Genomic DNA, 27,326 nt, shown 5'->3' with positions numbered 1-27,326 from the left:
AGGCCAGACACCTCCTTGGCATCCTTGGTGCTGTCAGACTGTGCATCTACAGTGCTTTGTGCCAGTCTCTGGCTGTTCCTGGTAGGACAATGCAGGTGACAGTGCCTACCATTAAGAGATTGGCAGCTCACTGGGCCAGCAGCCTGAGGTGAGCAGCCTGCTCTTCAGAACATGGTGTTTACTGGGCAAGGTGTGCTGGCCTGCAGGTGCCACCTGCTCTCTAGGGTGCCAAGCCACATAAGCTTGCCACAAAGACGGGGAGACGCACACATCTGTGAGGGGCTCTAGGGTGCACCCAGAACCCCTGGGCAAGTAGGCTTGCTGGAACAGGTGCTGTCCATTGAGGGCCCTGGGGAATGGGGCCAGCACCACTGGCTGGGAAGCTCCTCTGACTGGTCAGGCAGGGAACCAGGAGCTGCTGCTGGGCTGGGACCCATCCCTGCTCTGAGGCGAAGCTCAGAAGCAGCAGGTGGCATGCATTGACTTAGACCCCCTGCCCCGCAACCGTCTGTCCAGAGGAGCAGTGGCTATCGTGGGGGCTGGACACAGGCTGCTGTGCTCACTCTCAGGAAACCACTGGTTTACATATCTGTAGCACAAACACTGGCTGCCTGTTTCCACGATGGTACTGAGGACATGAAGATGACATGTCCTCTCTTGCGGGGCCCAAGTCACATAGTAAGCATGGCTACACTGGTGGTCCTGCACTGGACTGGTCCCCTCTGGCCATGATGCGGTTCCCTTGCTCTGAAGGAGAAGGCAAGTTGTGGAAGGGGCTCAGTGCAGGAATACTGGCCTGACATGCAGAACACTGGGTCCCCAGCAGCACAGAATATTTTTTAAAAGGAAGAGAATGGTTGTCTTTGATCAATTTATTCAGTTAGCCAGGGATGGGACAGAGAACTGCAGGCTACCTGGGCAGAAAAACACGGGTGGCACCACAGTGTCACCAGGACGCAGAGGGTCAGCATCAAGGTTACCAGCCAAGCACAAGGCATCACTGCACAGCCCAGACACTGACTTCACACCGTGCCTGCTCTTTGGCCGGATCTTCTAGCTGCCTGGGTTCCCTCCAATCAGCCCCTGCCTGCCCTTCCCTTCCCGCATGTCTGTGGGTTCAGAAGTGCTCCACACACACAGCTTTTCCCTCACTAGCACCCCACTTACCCTGTGCCTGAGTCCCCAAGGGGATTCCTGGCCCTTTGGTGACACCTTAACCTCGAACCCTCAGCTGCTCCTGCAGGCGCAGGGGGAGTCTTAGCCCCAGCTCATCAGCCTGCCTGGTGTGGCTGGCCCGCCCCGGCCTTTTTCACCAGCATCAGAACCAGTGGGCAGCAGAAGCCCACCTGCCACCTTGCTCAGGACAGGGGCTCATTAGCCAGAACTTCCGTGGAACCCCTGATGCCAGTCTGATGTTGAGTGAGGCCCAGACGTACCACCCAGGCTGACAGCCACATGCCACCCCAACCAATGCCCAGCCCTCGCTCTTCCCACGTGCACTCCCCAGAGCAGCACCCTCCCTGCTGACACTGGCCTTGCCCATCCTGTGCTCCTGCAGCTCCAGTTCACCTTTTATTTCCTGCATCATCATCTAAGGCTGTTTGCTCTGCCAAAGTGGAAATACTGCCAGTGGGTTCCCAACAGTGGCACCCAGCCACCCTGCGTTCAGTGGTGCCCCACTGGCTTCCAGAAAGCAAGGGTCTCAGGACAGCTGGTACCTGGTCCACTCGGCACATGGCCACTGCCCGCTGTGCCCTGGGCAGGTGTTCATCCCAGAGGACCTCACTGCTTTGGGGATCATCCATCACAAGTGCCCGGCCCCCCAAACTGGGAGAAAATGTCTAAACCTGAGGTCTCAGAAGTGAGCTCTGAGGACAGCAGAGTCTAGAAATGTTACCTTAGAATTGTAAGTTGCTTTGGTTAGCATTTAATAAGACTGTGTAAGGCATTCTGGATGCATATAAAGTCTGAACCGCACCTTGAACCTCGAGTACATTCTACCAAACTACAGAAAGCATCAGCGTCTCCAGACGAAGGCCTTGCTCATCTTTATGCCCACAGCAGGGGGAATGCAGGCCTAAGGGACACATGGGGGGGGGCGCAGAGGAGGGGTGCTCCTGCAGGGATAATCACAGGTGGAAAACCGGGTTCACAACAGGTAGGGGAGGAAGCTATGCACCAGGTCTGCACATCCTCTGTCCACTCCCCACGCCCAGGGCCACCGGGCTCTTGGGAAAGCAGTGGCCAGCTCCCCACTGCTGGGTGAGAATCCAAGCAGGCAGGCAGGGTGAGGGGCGCCTCACAGCAGACAGACAGACAGACAGACAGACAGATGGGAACAGCAAGGTGCGGCCCCCAGCCTCTCCTGCCACAGCAGGAGGCGGCTGGAGCAGCATCAAGACAGCAAGAACGGAGGCCTGCGCTAGGCTTTTCAAAGGACAGAATTTATACCAGAGACACACTTCTCCTGGCCGCAGCTCAGTCTGTCGCCGACCTTATATTTTCCACATAGGATAAGTACTCTGCGATAATAATCTCCTCGTCCTCCAGTGTGGAGTCCAGGTAGTCTTCCTCATGCTCAGGGATGTCCTCTAGGATCTCATTGACAGCCTCTGTGTCCATGTCCTCGTCGGTGGAGGCGCTGGAGGTTCCTACGGGAACACAGGAGTGAGTAGGAGACCAAAGACCATGGTTCCGGGAGGTGGCAGTGTCCTGTCAGCGCCAGCCCACAGACTACCTGCGGAGTCTGAGGGCGACGTGGACGGCGTGGAGGAGACGTCTTCCTCTGGCAGCTGCAGGTCGGGGGGAAGGCTCCCGCCGTGGTGGGCCAGTGTCTGTGCCGCCAGCTGGACATTGCCCCTGAACACTCTCAGCGCGGCCTCCGCCACTGCTGCGTCAAAGCCCATGTACACCAGCTAGGGCAAAGCACAGGGGACACTCGGCTTCCAGGCTGCACCAACCATACACATGTCATTGCAGTGTCTCCTTGCGACTCCAGCATGCACACCACTGCCCCTCCTGACACATCACTCTCAGCCTCGCATGCATGAGGCCTCTGGGAAGGCTGTGTGAGGGCATCGTGGAATGGTAGCTTGGGCTGAGTACATCACGCAAACCCCATCAGGAGCCCTGGAGTGCAGCAGCCCCCAGGTGCTAACAGTGGGGGTGGTGGGAGCCACCACTGGGCACAGGACCACCAGGTTCCCCTACAGAGACGAAACCCTATGGAGACGGCTGGGGCTGATGGAAAAGCTGCTCTCTCTTGCCAGGCACCCTAAGGTAATGCGCCTGGTCGTAGAGCAGACCCGCCTGGTCCCTGCCACCAGGGCTCCCAGCCTGGACAGGAGGCTGCACTCACCTGGTCAATGCCCTTCTGGGAAGGACTCTCATGGGGGCTGCTGGCGTCAGGAGCCGAGTCGTTCAGCCACCACATATGAGGGTTACCGAGCAGGATCTGCAATTGTGGGACCCATTACTCCTCACTACTGCCCCCGGCCCCAGCTGGGCCACTCAGAGGGAAGGAAGTCAAGTGCAGGGCAGAGGGGTGCATGCAGAGCTGATGAGGCAGGGAGACAACCCCCGACCTGGCCAGGCTGTGTTCACAGAACACTGGGGCCACAGGTCATGGTGGAGCCAAAGGGGAAGCAGGCGAACAAGCAGCCAGACGAAAGGGATGGAGCCACATGGGGCACAAAGCAGAGCCTCAGAGGACACAGTGACATCCCTTCAGGCCCCGCACAGAGAAATGAGTGCTGTGAAGGGCGGTACCAGAAGCAAGCAGGCAGGGCTAGGAGGAGACTCAGGCAGAGCCCAGGGCAGTGTGAGGCTGTGCATCGGGGCTATGGGCAACGGGGCCTTGCCCCGCGGGTGCCAACTGCACTGTGGAGGTGCCTTGCACTGTGGCCTTGAGACCCCAAAGCAAAACTGTACCTCTAGCTCTTGACTTCTTTTCTTTCTTGAGATAGGGTCTTACTACTATATAGTTCAGGCTAGCTCTGAACTCACTATACAGCCCAGGGTGGCCTCAAACCCATGACCCCCTGCCTCAGTCTCCTGAGTGCTGGATTACAGTGCCACACTCAGCTCATTTATCTTAAGCCCCGTGGGTAGTCAGCAATTAGCACTTCCTGCCTCATTTGTGCATTATTGTTTTGTTTTTGTGAGAGGGCTTTGCTATAGTTTGGGCTGGCCTTGAGCTAACTATGTAGCCCAGGCTGGCCTCAAACTCATGATAATCCTCCTGCCTCTGCCTCCCAGCGCTGGGATTACAGCCAATGTCCAGTTTCCCACCCCTTTTATATGTCTCAACACAAAAAGACACATAGCCCCTCAGATAACATAAGATACACAAACACAAAACTACGACCATGGGCCTCTGAGGCACGCGCAGGGACACTGACCAGGGCAGCTCCTACTACCTGCCACTCCGGTGCCCTCCTGGCAGGAGAGCTGAGACCCACACTGTCTGCCCAGCCTCATTTCTGCTCATCCCACCCCATAAGCTCTGCCTGAGCGCCTGCACTGTTGCTCTGCTGTCCAGGAATTGGTCCGGCTCTGCCCTGCCCATACAGCCTTATCCCACACATCCTGTGTCCACAACTCTGTGGGCGCCCAAAGTAGGGGTCTCCATCTCATGCTGCACCAGCCCTGCCAACGATCTACCTGCTCCAGTGGACATGCACCCTGGTAGTCACTACTGTCTCGTGTCTTTAAAAAGCTCCTTTTGCCAACAGCTACTACCAAGCACACAAAGCTAGATATCTGAGGAGAAACCTAGTGCTGAAACTGCACCACTTTAATATTCTCTTGCTTTGAAAAATCACTCCCACTGCCATTAACCCTCTGCTGCAAACCTGAGCCCCACAGGAGGGCCCAGCTACGGCTGCCAGTGTGACTGGAGTCACATCCCCAGCCAGGAGGCCTTGGCCTGAGCTAGAGCCATGGTACTCCTCTCTCTGCCACTCAGCTGGTGGCCTGTGAGCCGTGCACACCGGAACTGGGAAGGAGGGCTGGAAGCACAGGCCGGAGGACACGTCACCTTCAGGGCCTCGTCCAGGTTCCCGCCGGCCTGGTGCAGGGCTTGCCTGGCGGCCCGTGCAGAGTAGCCCATGCCTTTCAGAGAGTTGATGTTTTCCATGCGGCGCCGCTTCTTCTCCTTCTCCTCTCGCCTGATCTGGGCCAGTTCCTTCAGGAGAAAACAGGGCCCACGGGTTAGAGGCTGAGACTTTGCAGCTGGCTTCCAGAGTCACCAGGCAGCGTGAGCAGAGGAAGAGCTGCTCTCCCTACCCTCCAAGCCCTGTGGCAGGAGGGTCCTGGGCACTGCGAGCCTCAGATTGCAGCCAGAGGCAGGCGACCGCCAGGATGAGGTCAGTGAGTGTCCCCGCCTGTGAGGAGCTGCCCTGGCTCATGTGAACCAGCTGATGCCAACAGTGCTGAGTGGTGGCAAACCTGAGGCTGCTTGAGGGCACAGAAGCCAGCAGACCCCACGGCACAGCCACAGCTTCTCCTGAGTGTCTGCCAGGCTGCTGACAGCACTACTCCCCCTTTCTCCCACCTCTGGCCCAGACTGGAGGACTGCGCACTTGTCTTACAAGTGGAAACATCTGCCAGACACACAGCTCAGTGGCACCACACTTGCCTGGCAAGCACAAGATCCTGAGTTCGATTCCTGGTACCAAAAAAGGAAAAAAGTTAAATAGAAACACCCATTAAAATGTCATTTCTAGCTGCTTAAAAAAATGGATTTCCTGGGCATGGTGGTGCACACCTATAATCCCAGCACCTGGGAGGCTGAGACAGGAGGATCACCATGAATTGAGACCAGCCTGGACTACACAATGAATTCAAGTCCAGCCTGAACTGCACAGTGAGACCCTGTCTCAAAAAAAAAAAGAAAAGAAAAAAAAAGGGAAGAAAGAAAAGGGGGAAAAGGGTGGGGTCTTGGGCTGGGGATTATAGCTCAGTGGTAGAGCACCTGCTTTACATGGGGTTTCAGTCCCTAGCACTGAAAAAGAAATTAAATTAAATCCAAACTCCCATGTCTGAAAACCACACTAATGTAATCCAATCTCATCCCTATCCAATGAGGAGACAGAAATTTCCCCAGAAAGGTAACGGACTGGGCCAGGGTTAGGAGGACTCGGAGCAGCAGTAAGCAGGGGACAGCGGCCCACACTGCTGCTTTTGGGGCACCTGGCCCACGCCCCTTTACTTCCTGCCACAGGAAAAGGCCTGGCCTAGCAGATGATCACAGCGGCACCGTGGAAATCCCCACAAGGTGGGCAGGAGGGCTGGATGGGATGTGACAGGCAAAGGCCTCTGCAGCCCATCCCAGTTCCAAATGCAATGATGAGCTGCGGAGCCCGCAGGCACCTCCTCTCCATTTCTGCCTGAGCCTGCTGTGGGACCAGTGCTCCAAGCCTGTGCTGCTCTCGCTCTTCTCCCAGGGAGCCCATTCACTTCCGGCCCTGCCAACCCCAGCTGTGGTCAACTCTGCACAACACCCACATCTCACAGCCCAGCAAGAGGACTCTGCTTGGCCTGTCCCACGTCCCCTCGCAGCTCCTGCCATTTCTACTCCAGACAGAGGCCCCAAGCACTGCCCAACGCAGACCAGCACCTGATGGGAGCTACGGACACCTTCGTCCTTCACATCGGTAAGTTAACAGAAAGGTGACCCAAGCAGTGCTCACAGCAGCCGCTTTTCCAATGCTGCTGCATTAGAACCCAGACCTCCCAAGTCCCTGCTTGTCTCGCTGACATCTGCAGTAAGACCTGGGGGCCAGGCCTGGTGGACAGGCAGGGCAGCCAGAGCTGCAGGAGAAGACGCCCGCAGAGCCCCTTGGCTCCTGCCCAGCCACTGCAGATCCTGGCCTACAAGGACTAGGCCAGCAAAAGACCTTCCTGCCCAAGGCTGCTTTCCTCAGCAAAATAGGAAAGAGGACACACGAGAGGATTCTAGAGAGTCCTCTGGTTGGAATTCACAGCTCGGAAATACCTGAGAATCTGTGCTGGAGAGGAGAAAAGCAGCTCATGGATACCACCCCACCATTAGCTCTGTTTGGGTCTCAGGTCCTTCGCAGGACAGCTAACACACTGGGTGTAAGACTCCTCCCAGCTCCACAATCCTGAAGCTTCCTCTAATGCACTGGTGTGACATAATTGTGTTTTTCACCTGTGCTTTCCTGACACAATCCTCCTTGTTTCTACGGTTCAACTGTTCCTAGGTGAGAATGCATGCCCAGTTCACTTCCATGCAGTGTCCCCGTGACACAACACAGCTCCCTCCCTCCAGAATGGTTTCTGGGAATACAGAACGCAGGGTCAAGGGAGAGGGAGAGCGAGAATGAGGAGACTGCGAACACAGCCTCCGCCAAGCAGGAAGCTGTGCTCCCTGCACACTGATCTCCTTCCTTACTGACCTGGAGGAACAGTGCCTCGTCATGACCACCTCTAATGGGACTCTCTTCCGTGTCCTTCCACACCCAGGGAGCTGGGCCCTTGGAAGGTGAGTGTGCCGCCCCACCCATCCCTCCCGTGGCCTCAGAGGCACAGGCGGGCCGTGGGAGCTACCTCTCTGCGGTTGGAGATGTGGATTGCTGCATGATCCACGTTGCCGTCACAGGCCCGCAGGGCCAGCCGGGCTTCCTGGGGTGTGAACCCCAGCTGCATGAGGCTGTGCACTTTTGAGGGGTCAATATGCAGCTCCTTGAAAAGCAGCCGTGCCTACAGACAAGGAGAAAGTAGGAATTGGGTAGCTGGAACAATGCTAGAACAAACAAAGTGGAAGCCTAAAAGAATTTGAGTGTACGCAGTGTATGACTGCATGTCAGATTTTAGAGGAGAAACTCCACCTCTAACCTACCTACTATCACTTAGTATGAACAGGAACTGCCCGGTTTATGCCTACAGTTTATCCACAATGCACCCTGAGCAAACAGGCTGGGAGCTGCAGATGTGGTGGATCCATGACCCCCTCTGGCTGGTAAAATTCCCTCGAGCCAAGGTGCACAGCTGAGGGCAGGGGCACTTCCAGTGCCCCCCGCACCATTCTGCTGGTGGCAGAGGCACTGACAAGCAGGTCGCCCATGGGAGCTGCTTCTCTGGCCTGGACTGTCACCTCTAGGCAACATGACAGGACAGAAACTGCTGTCCAATTAAAGTCACTGTGTTTTTCAAGTGTTCTCATCACAGCACCTGCTTGGGCCTCAAGAAATACAAGTGTGCTCATGGTATCCAAGAGGGAGACATGGGAAAGAGGCAGGTTCTCATCCATAAGACACCAACCGCTGACCTCATACAGCACTTGAAAATGAAAAGAAGAAACAAAATGACAAAGGTCACTATACATTCTCCTTACCTTATCAAGATACTCACGGGCCTCTTCTCCGTTTCCGCTGTGATAGTTTCGGATCCCCTGAAGCAAGTAAAGCCTTAAAAACAACACCTTCTCCTTCCCACAGTTTCCCTAAAGTTATGGGGGAAAGGATAAAACTGTCTTACTTCTCACTGCAGTGCGTAACCCTCGCATCCTCCATCCCCAAAGGGGCAGATGGCACCGCAGACCGCATGTGACATTACTACTGCTGATCGAAAAGGGGAAGCCCCTAAGCACACAGGAGGGAGACAGGGCTGGCACACTCAGCGTTTCCAGGCTACCAGGAAGAACACACAAGTGCACACCAGGCAGGAGACATCCCACAGTGGAAGAACCTGAGGACTGTGTGTGATTCAAGCGAGCTGCCGGCCTTCAGGCTCCTGCGCTCTGCATCTGTGCCCTGCAGATATGACTGAATGCAAGTAGTCCGGCTGTCTCCTGTCCAAGGAGACTGAAGTTGGGGTCTAGACTAGAAAACTGTGCTCCTCGGCAGCCCCACTGAGTGCTTTGTCTGGGTGGTAAAGGGACTGGGTAGCTGGAACAATGCTAGAGTGTCACAAGTGGAAGCCTAAAAGAATTTGAGTGTGAGAGAGAACCCTGCATGCTACCAGCAGAATAAAGTCACCTCTGCAGCACACTAGATACATTAATGGAGATCAACACAAGGATTAGAAACAGGCCTAATGATACCCAGGTTATGGTAACATACTTTTATGTGGACCAGCCGCTGATGATTTTCTCCGTAACAATTTTTCAAGCATTTCTGGGCCAAGCCAAGCTTTTTTTCTGCATCATCAAGGCACTCTAGTTGCTCCAGGCGGAAGTAGCACCACACAATGTCCAGCTGGAGCACGGCATAGTTATCCACAGTATCCAGGAGCTCTCGGCCACACTCACTGCAAGGACAGGAGACCACAACACTGCTGAACCACCTTAGACCTTATTAAAGTGAATTCCAGGAAATCTTTCCCAGTTCCTGGCGTATTTTCAAAGACTGTTGGAAAACAGAGATCCAATGTTTATGACAGGAGCTGATTTATACAATGAATGTTTCCAGGATACACACATGTGTGTACACATAAGCACACATAAGTACCGCTTTCTAGGCCTAAAGTGCCTAGCAAAAGGCAGAATCCAGGGCTGTTATGTCAGCACCCCCTGCACACATGGAGACAAAGCTTTAACCCAGTGTCCTGCACCTCTGACCACAGGTCAGCCTCGCCTACACACAAGGATTCCCAATCTATCTGCTCCCTCCTCTTTTCTTCTGGAAATACTGATGCAGGGAACCCTCTCAACCCACGGATGGCGGGATGGTGGGTCTTGAGGTAGTGGATGTTTTACCATATTTTGACCTGCCCAGGTGACTAACATGTAGGAACTGTTCAAAGCCATCCCAATGACCACATCCTGGAGTGCCTCAGCTGCTGACACTGCTGGAAAACCCACATATGGGCTGGGAGGATGCACAACTGGAAAACACCCAGTCCTGATATCTAGTTGCCTCCTGAAGCACCACATGCAGCCTGAAGGGTCCTCTGCAGCTGGACCACTGGACTGAGCCCAAAAGAGAAAGACCAGACGATAAGCAGAAGAAAACAGGAGAAGACAGCCACCAAGGTCACCTCTTTGGACTCTAAGTTGTGATTATGCTAACACTCCTGATAGAAATCTAGGTCTCAATTCTTCCCCTGAAACCATGCCATAACAAGTGACAAAAGTTTTCTCTGTTTTCATCAGTATTCTACTAAAACAAGGCTGTTCAACATCCTGTACTGCGTGTCAAGGTATGCTCTGCAAGGAGAAAACTAAATGGAATCTCATTTGTCATTTATCATTTAATGCAAATGTCAGTGCCTGCCTGGCAAGCGCAAGGCCCTGAGTTGATTCCAGGTACCAAAATAAAAACAAAAAAACCACAAAAGCCCACACAGTGGTCTCCTGAGGAGAGCCTGGATATAGTCCAACCAAGTTGGAGCAATAAAGACACAAGAACAGTGACTTGATATTTATTTACTGCTTTTGCTTTTAACTTTCTATATGTGACTATTTGGTAACACGTACACCGTATTTTGCATGCACTCACACACACACACACACAGGTGCCAGGCTGGGTGAAGGACAGGTCCTGCAATCTGCCGCTCAGCCTGAGAATCCAATTTTGAGAGAAGGGAAGGGTTCCGTGGCTGTGGTCTGAGCTCACACTCCAGGGGAACAGTTCCTGATCTGTTTATAAGACGTCCAGGCTTCTGTCTATAACATGTCTATGACATCTGTCTATAACACGTCCAGGCTTCTGTCTATAACACGTCCAGGCTTCCATCTATAACATGTCTATAACATCTATCTATAAGACGTCCAGGCTTCTAACATGTCTATGACATCTGTCTGTAACACATCCACGCTGCTGTGGTAGAAAAGGTCCTGTCATTCATGGGAACATGATGGACATTTTCCGCATTTTTCAATTTCTCACATATGTGAATGGGTTATTTCAATAAACATAAAGAATAAGAACAAAAATGGTCTCACTTTAGTTAAAAATAAAATCAACACATGCTGCAGTGTGACTCAAAATTGAGTGTGTATGTAGCAAAAAACCCCAAAACACATCAACCCCAAACACATGTCTCCTATTAGAAGGGTACATTTTATTCCATGAGTTTCAAGAAATCTACACCTGGAAAACCAAGCATGGTGGCTCACGCCTATAATCCCAACACTCAAGAGGCTGAGTCAGGAGGTCTGTTGCAAATTCGAGACCAGCCTTGGTTTCAAAGTGAACTGTATAGTGAGAGCTTGTCTCAAAAAAGACAAAAAACAAACAAACAAAAAGCTACACCTGGGTATTATAATCTCAAACCTGCTATATTTGAACCTGATTTGAACCTGATCTGTTGGAAAAAAAAAATCAAGGGTTTTAGAGATCTGGTATAAAAATATATTTTAGACTGCATCTTCATTAATGCTATTACTTTGGGTCATAGTTGTAGTAGCTTTAATGTTCAACACAGTCCATGAACTTTCATGTTTTATGAAAGTAAACATAAAATACTTATTAAAATCCGAGTCTGGGCTGGGGATTTAGCTCAGGGGCTCCAACACTTGCCTGGTAAGAATGAGGTCTTGAGTTCAATTCCTAATACCAAAGGAATAAAAAATCTGAGTCTAGCTTTAGAAAAACTAAATGCCATTTGGGCTTAAGTCAGTTATTTAACAGAAATTTGTTGTTTGCCTCACAAGTTTAAATCTTTGTGTAAAATATATAAAGATAATCTCAAGAGGATAAGCTGAGCTTAGGTAACTTTTTCTAGGAAAGGTAAGTTAAAAAGTCACTTTAGTTTTACTGCTGTTTTTTTTGTTGTTATATTTTACGTTTTTCTTTTTCCTTTGCTTGTGTGTTTTGTTTTTTTTTTTGTACCAGGGATACAACTTACAACTTTGTGCTTGTCAGGCAGGCATTAATGCCACTCACCTAAATCCCTGGCCCCTTATTGCTGGTTTTAAAGAACTGGTTTCTCATGTGCCTTGGTCTAGAGTTTTTTGGGGTTTTTTTGGGGGGGAGGGTAGGGGTACTGGGACTCAAACTCAGGACCTAGCACTTGCCAGGCAGGCCCTGTGCCACTTCTCCTGTTTACCATAGCCGGGGTTAAGATTCTTCTAGGATTTGTAGTTCCCATGAAACTCCAGAAAGTTCCAGCCCTCTCTCTGCACCTCCACGTCCCTTTCAGGAATTCCAAGCACACATGTGCTGGGCCTTGGTCTGAAGCTTGGCACCACTGGAAAGTGGTAGGAACTTTTAAGAGGTGGAGCCCAGTTGGAGGGCTTCAATGACGGGGTATACTCTCAAAGGGGACCACTGGGCCACAGTCTTTATCCATCCCTCTCCCTCAGTTTTCCAACCACCACAAGGTAAACAGGCTTCTGCAGCTGTAAGCTTCTGCCACAAAGACCAAAACCCACCAAACTGTGAGGCGAACTAAACCCTTTCCAGCCTGGGAACTCCAGGTGTCGGCCACAGAGACTGAAAGCTGCTGACACATCTACTTAAAAAGATGCTAACAGGGGCTGGAGATTTAGCTCAGCGGCACAAGCGCCTGCCTTGCAAGCAGGCAGTCGTGAGTTCAATCCCTGGTACCAATAAAAAGGAAAAAAGACAAAAAAAAAAGACGCTAACAATGATCGTGTGACTACGGAGCTACTGCTTACTGAACATGCTGATGTACCCTAAAGACGCAGTACTTTTTATTCATGGCTTCTGTGAGATCTGTAAATTATTAAAGGACTATCCAAGTAAAAAGGTTAAGAAGCCAGGCATGGTATCGCACGCCTGTAATCCCAGCACTTGAGGGCTGGGGATTTAGCTCAGTGGCATAATCCCCTGCCTTGCAAGCGCACATCGTGAGAGTTCAATTCCCAGTACCAAAAAAAAAAAAAAATCCCAGCATTTGGTAGGCTGAGCCACAAGGATCACCATGAGTTCGAGATCAGCCTGAGCTACATAAGCTCAAAGCCAGCCTGCATTACATAGTGGGACCCTGTCAAAGGCGGGGGGGGGGGGGGGAGAGGGAGAGATGGAGAGAAAGGATCACACAAATGAATGGAAATCAACCTTTCTTTGATTACTCTCAATATATAGAAATTTAATGTGCTAGTTTATTAGTTTCAATATACATTTGAAATTTTCTGTAACAACAGCAATAGGACTATTAGAGTAACTATGCAGGGAAACAAAAATCACCTAGATTTTAAGAAATGAACTGAAGAGTCTGTACAGAAGAGAATGAAGCCATGCCCTGAAAGGAACAGACAGACAAGAGACCACGAAGGCTCCCAGCCTGGCCCCCCACCGAACACCTGGGATAGTAGCTCCTTTCACTGCCTAAGTTAAAGCTGAGAGTTCTTCACTTAATACCCAGGAGTGTTGGCCAGTGCAAACCATACACACCTGTACTTACCTTCTTGCGGTATAAAGGATTATCTCTGGAATCACCAAAATAGCAGGAAGTTTACACTAATAACTGTTCACTCTGAGCACTTCCAAATGTCAGCTCCAACACTAACTGCACCTGTATCATACTCTCTACGTGTTCCCTCCCAGTAACAGGAACCAAGGAAATGGGAAATCGTGGATTCCTGGCCCAAGAAATCCTGTAAAACATCACTGGGCTCCAGAGTAACAGTCTGCAGAGGCCACCAGCATCAGGTCTAAAGGACATGGGGCCACTCATCAGCCAATGAGGGTAAATTTAAGCCATAAAGTTTGAGACACATTCATGAGACACACTGATGAGTTATTATACTTTTAGTTAAAAAAAGAAAAAAATATTGATTTCCTTTGGGGGATTCATTTAACTTGAAGACAGGAAAGTAAAAAGAAAAAAACTAGTTTTTTTCTGTTTCTTACATAAATTATATCTCAGCATAATCAAAGAGCTGATGAGAAAAAATACTTCTCATCAGAGAACTCCCAACAATAAATGTAGAGGGAATAACAGAATGTCATCTTTATCCAGCCCCTAATCAAATAGTAAATTTGGGGAATGGTCATCAATACCATGTCCAAACTATGAGGTAAAAAGCTGATGGGGACCCTACTGCAGACAGCTCAGGCAGTGGTGTGTCACAAACAAAACAGAGAGACAGAAGACATACCCAATGGTCACTATGGGAAAAAAAAAAATCAAAACTGCCTAAGTTTACAAAATCCTGTGTAGGAAAGGAAAATTAAAAACACAGAGGGTTTCCTCTCCTGTGAGGAGAGAAAATTAAAAACACAGAGGGTGAACGCACTCACAGGTATCTGCATGGTACCTGACCATCGCATCCACCGTCTAGGTGACAACCTGAGGGTAAATGACGAGGGTGCTGTGTGTGACCTGGGTGAACACCAAGGACAAAAGTGCCTACCAGAAGTATCTGTCAGCATCCAAAAGGCACGGCAAGGCTATTCCATATTCTTTTCTTTTCAGGAAAGCTCTGCCCTTCTCATGATATCCCATGGCTAACATGAGGGCCTAGGAAAGAATGTAGACTTTAAAAAACATTTTAAAATACAATGAAACAAATGATTTCAGAAGCATATTCCCTCCAAGCAAAAGCAACCAAGGGTGGAAAAACCCCACAGGATCACAACTCAGTCTAAAAGCCACAATTAAGAAAAATATACTTCAGGGCTGGGGATTTAGCTCAGAGGCTTAAGTGCCTGCTTTCCAAGTGTGTGATCATGAGTTCGATCCCTGGTACCCATAAAAAAGAAAAAGATTAAAAAAAAAAAAAAAGAAAAAGAAAAATATACTTCAAGTTTTATTTCATTTGCATGATGCTGAAGCCCCACTGTCCAGTCAGAGAGCAGTGCCTATCTCTTTGCTGATCAGCATACCTTGGAGACAGCAAACGTCAGCCATTTGTAGGATGCCATTAGACTCATAGAAAGGCAGCCAGTAACTCTCGCAGTCTTTTAGAAAGATCACTCGTTTCACTTTCGCTTCACTTTCCATTCTTCCTTTTTTTTTTTTTTTTTTGGAGAGAGGGTCTTGCTGTTGCCCCAGATGGCCCTGAATCCCTGGACTCCAGGGATGCTCACCTCGGTGCCTGACTGGCTGAGGCTTCAGGTGCCCATCCCTGTAGCTGCTGTCACTTTCTCCTGAAGAATCTCCCAACTACAGTACTTCTGAAGCAACTCCAAAAGCTTTCATGATGTATTACCCTGAGGCCCATATGGTAAGCACAGCCTTGGTGTCCAGGTGACCTGGCAGGTGGTGCTCAGGCCACTGGCACCTCACTCTTGAAGGGAACCATGAGACCCCAGCCCTCCCTTGCCCTCGTCTGCTTCCTGGTTGATAAAGTGTGCAACTCTGCTCTGCTACCTGCTGCCCCATGACTTGCTGCTGCCTGCCCACAGCCTCAAAGATACCGAGCCAACAACCATGGACTGGCACCTCCACAGCTGTAAACCAAAATAAATCTTTCACCTTAGCAAGTTTTGATTTCAGGCATTTTGTTGTAATAACAGGAAAAGTGACTCAAAATGTTTGAAATGTATTAATCTTTTTGCATATGAATTTTTATACAATTGTCTTATAATTTAATAATCTTTCCAGAAAGAATTAGACATCAAGCCGGGCGTGGTGGCTCATGCCTGTAATCCCAGCACCTGGGAGGCTGAGGTGGGAGGATCATTGCAAGTTCGAGACCAGCCAGGGCTACAAAGTGAGCTCAAGGCCAGCCTGAACTGCATAGCAAGACCCCTGTCTCAAAAAAGACAAAAAAAAAAAAAAAAAAAAAAAAAGAAGAAGAATTAGACATCATGCAACATTAAGAGAGCAGCAGATAAATAATCACCAACATTTTAAAAAAGTAAGCTTTAATTCACTGAAAGCTCAAACATTAATTCATATAGTTTTTGAATTAAAACTTATCAGGGCTGGGTTTGCTGGTGCATACCTATAATCCCAGCACTCAGGAGGCAGAGACAGGAAGATCACCCTAAGTTTGAGGCCAGCCTGCATTACACAGTGAGACGCTGTCTCAAAAAAAAAAAAAAACCTCACCCCACTACAAACCATCTTTTTTTTTTTAATATTTCTTAAAACAAGGTCTTGCTGGCCTTGAACTTACTATGTAGCTTAGGCTCGACTCTAAACTGTGGCAATTCTCCTGCCTCAGCTTCCTGAGTGTTGGGGCTTCAGGTGTGCACCATCATGCCCAGCTTCCCAGTTGTCTCTTAAAAACAGAAAATACAGCCAGGTGTGGTGGCCCACACTTGTAATCTCAGAACTCTGAAGGCTGAGGCAGTAGGATCCCAAATTTGAGCCCAGCCTGGACAATTTAGTGAGATAAACAAAAATCTGAAAAGGGCTGGTACGAATGCAGCTCAGTGTGAAGGCCCCAGGTTCAAGTCCTAGTACCAGAAAAATAGCAGTGACCCCTAGTCACTGGAGCTCCTTATTTAGGAAGCAGCTGGGCCCGGCTTAGAGATGGCAGCAACCTGAGGCCATCTCTGGTCCCACCACAGATCAAGGAGGCAGCATGGTGGCCCCAAACTCACCTTCTTCTGTGACGGGGGGATGCGGATGGATCTGCCTGTCTGGTTCGCTATGTCCAGGTAGGGTGTGGTTTCGGGGTCTACCACCATCTCGGCTGCATCAACACCAAAGCAATCCCATTAACTCAGTGCCGACAGCAAGCAGCAGTGACAGCACGCAGACGATTCGTGGGCTCTGCTGCCACTGTACTGCAGCTGAGGTGGGGAGCAGTCCTGGGTGCTGCGTACCTCTCTTGGCCAGGATCTCCAGCCCTTTCTTTGTTCTCTGAATTTGCTTTTCTTTGAGATCAGCCTCATTCTGCTTCTCTTCCTCTTCCTGGGAGGTCTTTCGCACATCCTCTTCGGACTGCTTGAGTTCCAGCACCATCGCCTTCACGTTGTGAGTCACTCCTTGCTCTTGGAGGCTTTTCCCTGTGAACACCAGCATTGCATCTCATCTAAATTACCTGCTAACAGTTCATTCCTCACATGCCCAAGCACTTGCAAGCCACTAAGCCACATCACTGGTAAAGAGGTGCTTGGCCAGGTGTGTGTGGTAGCACACACCTGTGATCCCAGCACTTGGGTGGCTGAGGCAGGAAAATCCCTGTGAGTTCAAGATCAGCCTAAACTACACAATGAGATCCTGTCTCAAAAAACCAAAAACAAAAAGGTTAAAAGCTAATTCTCCATGGGAAAATTAGCTATATACACAAACCTAACAAGAACTACATAAAAGCAAACAATGAAAAAGATAAAACACAGATACAGACAGATTTTAAAAGCATAAAGGTATGTACTATAAATGCAAAACTTTAACACAGTTCTGGAAAATTCTAGCTGGATTTCTTTTAAGGGAATTTGACGATCATCCTAACACTTAAATACAAAAATAAAGACCTACAAATTTTAAGTGAATTGCATATGATAGAACCACAAGGGAGACTCACCTCACCAAGTTTTAAGACGGTAACAAACCCACAGAAAGATGGACACTAAAGTGAGTAGGACAGAAAAGTGCAGAACAGAGTCCAAAGTCAAAAGAAAAAGAGACCTCATCAATAACCAAGCAAAGGGCCAGCTGTTCCCTCAGCAGAAGATACTGGAAGACAGGAAAAGCTGGGCCTTTAGCCTCTAGATAAAAGGAGTCTCTGGACAGATTAGAGCTCTTTGCTACATTAAACCAGGAATATACAAGTAAATGTATTCTTATAATTCTGGCCTTGGGGAAAGAACTCACTTAATAAAATAATACATTTGAGAATGGATTTGATAACATCACAATCAAGACAACACCACACACCACACAGCCAAGAGAAGGAGGCAGAGGGTATCTGCCGCACGAGATATACACAGAAAGGGCTGTCGAGCGCGCTGGAAAGGAAGGTGAATCACCAAGCCCAGAAAAGGTGAACTTGATTTGTGAGGGCTATGGAACCCCCTGGTAACTGAGGAACCCCTGAACCTGTCAGGACTGCTGCAGGAGCTGGCATCTCCCCTGCCTTCCCTTCCAGCCACTAGTGAGCAAGACCCACAGGGACAGGGTCCGAGCCTTCCCACTCCCTTGTGAGGCTTGGTCTGAGGCAGGCTCGTTTCTCACAGCAGCACAGGACACCTCGGGCTGGAGACAGCTGTGCTGCGTGCTGCTCCAGGCAGTGCTGTCCATCAGCAGCCCCAGCCTCTACCCACTTAAGGATGGGGCGCCTCACCCCCACTAGATTCTCACAACCAAAGTATCTCCAGACTGCTAAGCATCCTGGAAGGGCAAAATCACACCCACCATGAACCGAAGCTACGCTGCTCAGCGTGGCCTCTGTCCTTCTTCTATGCCATTAGGAACCCCAACGTTCCAAATGCCCATCCTGGAGCTTTCATATGGGGCTGGGAGGCCACCCTGCTGCCCCCACACCATCCCAGGGAGAGGCCCCCCACCCTGAAATGCCTCTCTTCCTCACCAGCACACAGCAGCCTGGGCATATCTACTGCAAAACTGTCTTCTGTTTCACCTAAATAAGTGAACTGCTACAACAACTGGTTTGGAGTCATAAATATAACAAAGTTAGAAATTTATGGAGAAAGGAAACAGAAAAAAATGCAGTCACTATCTCTGTATTAACTCAATGGAAACTTTCTTAACGTACCTAGTTGAAGCAGCTTCTTATTTATAACAATCTTGATGTAGTTTTCTTGAAATCCAAAGGTTTCGGCTATTCTGTAAAACAATATGAATGAAAACTACAAGAAGACAAATTTGTTAATTATGATCTATTAAAAGGGTTTTGCTGCCTGGCATGATGGCACACGCCTATAATCCCAGCAATGGGAGGCTGAGGCAGGATCACTGAGTTAGAGGACACCCTGGACTCCATAGTGAGTTCAAGTTCAGCCTGAACTGCATAGCAATACCCTCTCAAAAATAAACAAATTAGCTAATTAAAAATACATAAGTAAAAATAAAAGCACACACAAAACAATAAATAAAAATAAAAGCACACTGAGTGGGCAGACATTTCATTCTCACAGGTGCTTATCTGTTTCCTGCTAGATTCTCCATGTGATCTGGTTAAACCACTTGCCCTTTTCTGAGTGAACAAAATGAGTTGCTGATGAAAAAAAAAAAAAAAAAAATCCCAAAAGCCCAAGTAGATGAAACAATCCATCAGGAATTTTGCTTTTGTGACAGGCAGATACTTATTTATTTATCTACAATGGGACAGCTGCTTGAAGTCAGCTGAAACACTTTGCTTAGGAGGGCTGCAAGCTATCAGTACACCAGGGATGGAACTGAAGAGTAGCATGAATCCCAGGAGTGCGCTGTACCCAGCGCCTCTGTGCCAGCCTGCAGCCTCCAGCGCTCCAAAGCCACACCGGGAAGCAAGAGGGCGCTCAGCTCCCACCATGTACGCGGGCACCACGGTCGCCCCTGTTTCTGCATAGGTAGGAGGGACATCTTCTCCTGCTTAGGCAGGGCCTGGGATGGAGTGAGCCCACGGGAAGTGGGCAGGGCACACTCACTTAGACCGAAGGTCTCTGCCGCTGATGTGCAGTCGCGTCTCCAGCACGTTTTTCTTGTCCTATTTAAAAATAAGACAATATAAAACATGTTTGCCAGGCACAGTGACACATGCCTGTAACCCCAGCATCCAGAGGCTGAGGCAGGAGGATCGCTGTGAGTTGAGGCCACAGCCTAGGCTACACAGTGAGCTCAAGCCCAATATGAGCTACATAGTGAGACCCTGCCTCAAAAAAATAATAACAACAATAGTAAAGCATATTAAAACATAACATTTGGCTATCTATGAAGTCTGCAGTGCTGGTGTTAGAGGACGTTAACTTAGGTCTCTGGTTAAATGCAGCCTGCCTGGGGCTGGGGATTTAGCTCAGCGGCATAAGGGCCTGCCTTGCAAGCAGACAGTCATGAGTTCGATCCCCAGTACCGATAAAAAAGAAAAAGAAAAATACAAAAAAAAAAAAAAAGCAGCCTGCCTGGAGAAGCCTGTTGAACACACTCCAGAGCAGGCTGACCTGGAAACCGGAATATCCTTGAGGAGGTGGCAATGGGGCTGGTCACAGAGCCAGCCATCCTTACAATCACACTTCAAAACGCTGTCATTCAGCTCCCCTCCAACACACACCCAGCCCTGCACTCCTGTCCCTCCCATCTTCTCACAGTCCCTGCCCACTATGTTGCATGCTGCAAAGCACCAGGGTTTCACTCTTCTGTGTCGCTGAACAGCTAGCTTCCTATGGGCACACAGATGTAACACCCCTACCTATCCACTTGTCTGCTGGTGGACTTCCAGGCTACTTCTGCTTTGCAGCCCTTATGTAGCACTGCTCAGAATACTCACACTGAAGTTGTTACTTACACACTTCTGTTTCTTCTGAGAGGCACTGCTGAGTGCCCACCACAGTGACATATCTGGATGCAGGCTACTGAGGCCATGGCCGAGATGAGGTAGCCCCACCAAGCCCCTGCCTGAGCATGCGGCTTAACACCTCCAACCTCCAGAGCGCAGGAAAAGGATGAATCCCTTTGTGATGTGTCCTGCTGCAGAGTTCCATAAATGTGGGGGTCCACTTTGATCCCCCAGTATTTCTAACTATTAAACTAGAAAACATAAAACTATGACACATGGCGTGGTGACATCTAGAAGGTCTAAGACAAACACACCTTGGGAATGGGCCAGTGTGAGAGTCCACAACATCAAGTAAACTCACTTCAAGGCATTTTAGCTTTTCATGGAAACTCTATAATTTATTTCACCTGTAATCCCAGCTCTCAGAAGGCTGGTGCAGGAGAACTGCGGCGAGTTCAAAGCCAGCCTGGACTACAAAATGAGTTCAAGGCAAACCTGAATGGCATAGTAAAACCTTGTCTCAAAAAGACCCACCCCCCAAAAAATTATTTCATCACATCATGAAGTATTGGTAAATAGGGGGAAATTACTCACTTTTTTTAGTCTTGAAGGTAAAAACACCTCGATTGTAGCAATTCCAGTTGTTTTGTAATTTTCATTTCCTGTTCCACGCTCAATTGCTTTGCAACGGATTTCTTCTATTATCTTCTCTACTTCATTTTCACAACACCCTAGCTTGTTAGAATATCTACTAGCAAGGTCCTAGGAAGAAGAATCAGAAAACACAGCTCAATATGAGACCAACACCAAAAGAACAAAACAAGAGCCAAACCTAGAAAACGGCACCAAGGAGCCTAAGGCAGTCAGTACTGAAGAGGGGAGAACACTTCTGTACTGGAATCCAGCCGCAGTTTTAGGGTCCAGGAAAAAACTCGAACGCCTACAAACAGACCGTATGAGAGGTTTGATGGATACAGTGAAAGTAACTGGACTATTTTAGCAGGGAAAGAAGGGTAGGTACACTGACTCTTGTGCCCTCAATGCATTAAGGAAGTGTTTTAGGGAACAGTTCACTGTTCAACTCCCCTACAGGGGAAAGAAGGAAAATTGAGACAATATTCTAATTTTTTGAACTTGTGAGAAAAAGATGGATTACACTCTGTCTTCGTTACTTTTTTCTTGTGGCTGAGATAAAATACCTGATACCAAAATTAAGGAAAGAAAGGTTTATTTGGCTCACAGTTTGTACAGGTTTCAGTTTATAATCTGCTGGCTCCAAGACAGGGTGGCACGCCACGGGGCAAGCGTTCATGGCAGCGGAAGACAGCAAAAGCAACAAGAGCAAAAAGGGCGGGCTAGCACGAGAAGGCTCTGTGTCCCTTATGCTGTACGCAGGTCAGCCACACCAGGGTGGGTGCAGCACTCACACCCCCATTCCAGCACTGGGCAATAGGTCAATCACAAACTCTAGGTTCAGTCTCTGGCCAGGGATTTAGCTCAGTGTCGTAAGCACCTGGCTCGCAAGCACAAGGTCATGAGTTCGATCCCCAGTAACGAAAACAAAAAAAACCCCAACTATTTCTATAGATTCAGGCTCCTCCAAAAACCATATCCTCCATGACCACATAATAGGGGAGGGGGGAACGGGGGGAAGGAAATGCGGGGAGCGGGGACATCCAGACACAAACCATAACATACTCAAACAATTTTCTCAATAGAAAACTCTAAGTCACTGGTTGCAAAAAGTATTTGCCAAGGAGAGGTTTAGAATTCAGAAAGAAGGGGCTAGGGATTTAGCTCAGTGGCATAAGTGCCTGCCTGGCAAGCGCGAGGTCATGAGTTCAATCGCTGGTACTGCAAAAAAAAAAAAAAGAATTCAGAAAGAAATTTCAAGGATTTAAGAGCTCTTAAAAAATGATATGAAGGCTGTGGATATGGTTCAGTAGCACAAGTGCCTGCCTGGCAAGTATAAGGTCTTGGGTTTAATTCCTGGCACCAAAAAATTTTTTTAAATGTGAAGGCCATGCATGGTGTACCTGCCTGTAATTCCAGTACTCAGGAGGCAGAGGCAAGAGAGTCATTGTGAATTCAAGCCTGACCTGGGCTACACAGTGAGTTCACTGTGTTTTGAAAAACCAAAACAAGTAAGTAAATTTAAAAAGATAATAAATAACACCCTAATTTTCTGAAAACCCAACTGCCTGCCTAGTGAAGGTGTCTGTTTCCCTCCTGACACCAAGTGGCTATTCTATGGTTCCCTTCATTCCTGACACTAACCGCCCAGAGTTCAGGTTGGGCTTCCTAGGTCTCGGGCTCTGTCCCACAGAAGGCCCTTGCTTTAGGACTAGGTTCCCAGTGTCCAAGGACCAGGTCACCCATACTTCTGCCCCCTGAAGCTCTCTAAGGGCCACCAGGCATCATTAAGATGGAAGATGCTCTTGCCACCCTATCCACTTCAGTAAAGGTTTTAGCTCTGCCAGGAACTGGCTGGTACAACGAAGATCAGATATCTCCCCTATCATTTGCAGCCAAGAGGCACAAAAAGGAAATTCCGAAGTGGGCTGCCAAAAACAAAACAGAACAAGCCAGGCATTGTGGTGCACATCCTTAATCACAGCACTGAGGAGACTGAGGCAGGAGTACTGCCAAGAGCTGGAAGCCAGCCTGGACACCACAGTGAGACCAAGGCCAACTTGAACTACATAATGAGACTCTGTCACAAAACAAAACGAAACGTGGACTTCCCATGGTGCGAATCTAGATAGACATGCCACCCTGCTAAAAGCCCAAAGCCCTGGGAACACAATTGATCTTGGAGTGGAACCTCCAGGCTAGGAACCAAAATATGCCTTTCTCTTTCTAAATGAATTGTGCCAGGTACTTTGTTATAGGGACAGAAAGCTGACTACAACAATGTCTGAGAAATAAGAGTCTCATATTAATAAAGTGTCAGGGACACAGATCAGTGGACAGCCTGCCAAGCACTTATGAGACATTGGTTCCATTCCCAGCCTGATGAAAATACCTGTATCCGTAAACAAAAACAAGTTTGCTGACCACCTGCCCATGGTCAATGCTTTTGGTGATATCGAAGTTTATATGGCTGTGCCTGGCAATTTCTGGTGACTAACAAGCAAGGAGATTTATAATCCTGCTAATTTCTTATGCCTTAAAAGAAAAAAATACCTTTAATGCCAAACCAACGTCTTTATTTTCATCTGTATATGGAGGTTTCCAAAGCTGAATCTTGTCTTCCCTTAAAAACTGGGTCAATTTTGCTTGAAGATATTTCTTTTGTGCCATCCTTGAAAACAAAATTGTATATTAATAAAACCCCAATCATATTTTAAAATATTTTGTACCTTACCTAACACATTGAGGTGCTACAAAGAGTAAGCAGAGCTGCCCTTCACCCACTTAATCTAAATTACTAGTTTTAATTACCTTTATAGGCTTTCCTAAAATATATATGCTTAAATAATACATCATACGTTCACTGATTTACATTCTTTTTAATATAAAATATTTCAAAGTTGCAAGAAGATTTATGCTTTTCTATCTCTTACTCTATCAGTTTGGTTGGTTAGTTGGTTGTTTTTTGAGACAGGGTCTTGCCAAGTAGTTCCAGCTGGACTTGAACTTACTATGCAGCCCATGCTTGCTTCCAACTCTCAGCAGTCCTCCCACCTCAGCTTCCTGACGGCTGGGATTACAGGTATGCACCACCACACCTGCTCTGTTACTTTGTAATCTAAGAGAAATGAATCCCTACAGTAATGAATCTCTTTAAGTAACTCAATATAGAGTTTGTAAATTCACCTATATGTTGGTTAACACACACATACACACCCCACCCAGTAGGTGAACATAAAGAAAACTAGCTTGAACTGTGAATTGGCAATAAAAATACTGTCTAGATTAAAATGTATTAAAAAGCTACGATAGTAGAGAACATGTGGCAGCACAGTAGCCCATCTGCACACACTATTCAGATCCAGCTTTGACTGCTGTCATTTTACAACTGGGAAAACCCAGCCCTAGATTTCTAAAAAGATCTGGCAGAGGTCAGAAAACGAGGGGATGTGCCATAACTTTAAGCACTGAGACTTCTGCCTAGGATCTCTTGCTGCTTGTCTGCCCCATATATGCGATTCTCTCTCCTGGAGCCACAGTGGAGCTGTCCAGGCATTCTGCACTAACACAGCCATCCAAAGGGCTGTGTTAGGGTGCTCAGACATGTGAGGCACCTGGCTGGTACTGTGTGGTGCTTTAGGATCTGCCAAATCGGAGTGAGGATTTAGCTCAGCAGCATAAGCACCTGCCTTGCAAGGAGACGGCCGTGAGTTCGATCCCAGGAACCAATAAAAAAAAAGGATCTGCCAAAACACACAACGAATAGGAAAAGCAAAAAGTTAACAGCTCATGAATGAACAACACAAGTTCTCGAGTGAAAAACATATGGATTGATATAAGTGTGCACAAGTAACGTTTTTCTTATTCTTATCCACGCAAACACAATTCACCTGATTTTTTGCCAGGGATTAGCTCAGCAGGACAGCACCTGGCAAGCTTGAGATCCCGAGTTTGATTCCCAATACTCCCTCCAAAAAAATACAAACCAAGTATAGTGGCTTTATTACAGAAGGTAATTGCAGAGGGCTGGGCCCTCAGGGGAGTCAGCGCAGAAGCTAAGATCATAGTGAAACTGTGCCTGGAGGCCCCTCTGGGGAAGTTTGAAGCCACAATGGCTACATTTACTACTCCCCTAAAGGAGAAACAGAAGCTTGAGATTACTGGTAACACTCTGGAGATTTCCCATTATCTCATTAGGCATGGCCATCCTTCCCAACCACTAAGACTACACTAAAACTAAAACTAAAAGATAAGACTAACACTACAGATTATTGATCAAGGTTAATGATGTTACCAATATGCCCTTTTACCACTGGATCAATATTACCTCAGCGATTATACTTGCAACCTTACTAGCTAATCATAAGTTTGACCCACAGGGTACCTGTCTCATGATTCCTTTGAGAAGTAGGCTTGTTGGCAACCCATTCAGGACCTATTCCTGTCTCTGAGGAACTATTCCTATTCCCCATTTCTTTTCTCCAATAAATGTTCCTACTCTTAACCTCTGGGGTTTCTTAAAATTCATCCTTCAACTTTGGGGAACACGAACTCCGCCTACCTGCTATCTTGCATTTCCACTGTATCACCTTCAGTATCCTACAATCAAGTTTACTTACAAGAAAGTTCTAGGTTATTTTATGAGTTGGCAGTGGGAAATAATCAGAACATGGAAGAGAAGAAGAAGGAATAAACAATGAGGGAGGATGTTGAGCATATTTTGGGTGACCCATGAGAGAATTCTGGATTTCCAGCACTAACAAACCACTTCTCACAGCAAAGCATACCAACACTTTAGGAACATCAACTTTTCAAATATAACTTTACAGACCACTTTATGTACTACTCATAAATCTTTGGAAATTCTAAGTGAAAAATCACGATAAGTGGCCAGTGGAGGGTAGGATTGCTCACAGCACCCAACTATCTGGAAGGCTAAACATGCCGAGACCCTAACTCTAGGCAGCAAAAAATACAGCTACAAAAAAAAAAATACAGCTACAGAAGCTACACCGGTGTAACACACACTGTTTAAAATTTAAACTATGGAGCTGGACGTGGTGGCACCCAACTGTAATGCCCGCACTCGGAGAGACTGAGGCAAGAGGATCGCAGTGAGTTCAACGCAGCCTGGGCTATACAATGAGTTCAAGGCCAGCACGAACGGTGCAGTGAGATCCCGTCTCAAAAAGCCAAAACCAAAACAAAAAAATTAAATTACTGTCTTTCAACCAAAAAACTTCAATTATAGACAACAGAACAAATGATAACTCGTTACCAAGTTTTTAAAAAGTTTAGCCAAACCCAGGTTTCGGTTTTAACCAGCGAACTGTAACTTTCGCCCAAACGTGGTCTTCCCATTTTTCACACCCACTTCTGTAACGAGTGATCGAATTTAGCTTTACCCAGATCGCTGAGGGACACACGCACACACCAAACACCCCCAATATGTTACGTTTTTACTGAAACAGTAATAAAAAGGTCGTGTGTTGTGTGTTAAAACGCGAGCAGGAGGAGAAGGCTGAGGCCAGAGACCAGCTGTCTCCCGTGAACACAGCCCGCTCCGGTTCCCCAGCAGAGGCGGCGCACCCTCGGGACGAGCTAACAAGCCTCGCCCGGCGGGGTCCTGCCAGTCTCCGGCCCACCGCAGACCGGAAGCTGGGCCCTCCCGACACTCCCGCCGTTCGCGCAGGCCCTCACCCGTCGCTCCCTGCCCGGAGAAGACGACAGGACCAGGCGGAGCCTGAATCTGGAGCGCCGCGCCGCCACCCCTCACCTGCGCCACCGCCCCTGCCGCCGCTGCGCCCACGGCGACTGCCTGAGTGCCCGGATGCGGCAGGGCCGTCGTTTGTTTTCATTCCGGGTGATGCCGGCCCCGCCCCCGCTCCCCTCTCCCTCACCGCTCAGAGCAATCCGGAAGGAAGGCTTTGGGCGGGGACAGAGGGGCGGGGTGGGCGGGGCTGGAGCCGAGCGAGGGCTTTCCCACGTGGGCGGGGCTATTGCTGGGTGGGCGGGGCTAAGCCAGAGCAGCATTGGCCCAAGGCGAGGAATTTGAACGGCAGGGAAGAAGAGGGGCCAGGATCAAGGCCCGGGGCGAGGCGACCTGTGGGCGGGGTTATCTACCAGGGTCCGCGCTAAAGTGGAGTGGACTGAGTGAATTAGGCGGGGCGAGATATGGGAAGATAAAATGGAGCTATTTGGAGCATGATAATTTAGGTCTAGTTTGTCAGAGGAAATTGAGGCTAGGGATTTTTTCGGGGAGCGTGCTAGGGTTTGAACCCAGGGCCTCCCACTTGCTAAGCAAGTGCTCTACCATTAAATTACATCCCCTGCACCCCTTCTTAAATTTTATTTTGAAAGTCTCCCTAAATTGCCCAAGACAGTCTCAAACTTGCAGTCCTCCACCCTCCCTCTCTTAACAGCTGAGATA

At 48.5% G+C, this 27,326-nt stretch overlaps 2 protein-coding genes across 3 annotated transcripts in view; one reads left to right on the top strand and one right to left on the bottom strand.

Moving 5' to 3' along the window:
• Wdr86 (WD repeat domain 86) overlaps positions 1-10,378 on the top strand; it is a 34,850-nt gene extending 24,472 nt beyond the window's left edge. The window contains exon 5 of the mRNA XM_063250764.1: positions 6,447-10,378. Coding sequence (XP_063106834.1) covers positions 6,447-6,676 — 230 coding nt within the window. The 3' untranslated portion in view covers positions 6,677-10,378. The remainder of the gene's footprint in view (positions 1-6,446) is intronic.
• Positions 858-26,838, bottom strand: Nub1 (negative regulator of ubiquitin like proteins 1). Of its 2 annotated transcripts, none has more exons than XM_023564972.2 (15): positions 26,673-26,838; positions 23,450-23,567; positions 20,858-21,025; positions 19,419-19,477; positions 18,545-18,615; positions 16,653-16,835; positions 16,428-16,519; positions 14,288-14,394; positions 9,087-9,273; positions 8,360-8,467; positions 7,573-7,725; positions 5,039-5,185; positions 3,359-3,454; positions 2,738-2,915; positions 858-2,651 (listed from the first exon to the last, which is right to left on the bottom strand). In XM_023564972.2, exons 2-15 carry the CDS (start codon positions 23,564-23,566, stop codon positions 2,479-2,481), a joined length of 1,839 nt encoding a protein of 612 aa, XP_023420740.2. In that variant the 5' UTR covers position 23,567; positions 26,673-26,838; the 3' UTR covers positions 858-2,478. The 2 variants fall into 2 exon arrangements, with proteins under 2 accessions (XP_023420740.2, XP_063106833.1); XM_063250763.1 differs by having other exon boundaries at positions 26,597-26,771.
• Between the last annotated feature and the right edge of the window lie 488 nt (positions 26,839-27,326).

Source organism: Cavia porcellus, unplaced genomic scaffold (genome assembly GCF_034190915.1).
Source record: "Cavia porcellus strain 051 isolate PalLab524CR breed Dunkin Hartley unplaced genomic scaffold, mCavPor4.1 scaffold_6, whole genome shotgun sequence".
Taxonomy (NCBI): domain Eukaryota; kingdom Metazoa; phylum Chordata; class Mammalia; order Rodentia; family Caviidae; genus Cavia; species Cavia porcellus.
The sequence above is the reverse complement of the archived record's forward strand: the minus strand, read 5'-3'. Positions and strand labels throughout refer to the sequence as shown.

What these genes read in the sequence shown, in the direction of transcription:
- Nub1 (XM_063250763.1), bottom strand. Translation starts at nt 26,754, where the DNA reads ATGAAAACAAACGACGGCCCTGCCGCATCCGGGCACTCAGGCAGTCGC. An exon ending in CCCGTGAGTATCTTGATAAG is followed by an intron (nt 7,726 to 8,359) that starts GTAAGGAGAATG and finishes CCTTGTCTGTAG; the next exon opens with GCACGGCTGCTTTTCAAGGA. An exon ending in CCCAGAAGGGCATTGACCAG is followed by an intron (nt 2,916 to 3,358) that starts GTGAGTGCAGCC and finishes GCTTTGCCCTAG; the next exon opens with CTGGTGTACATGGGCTTTGA.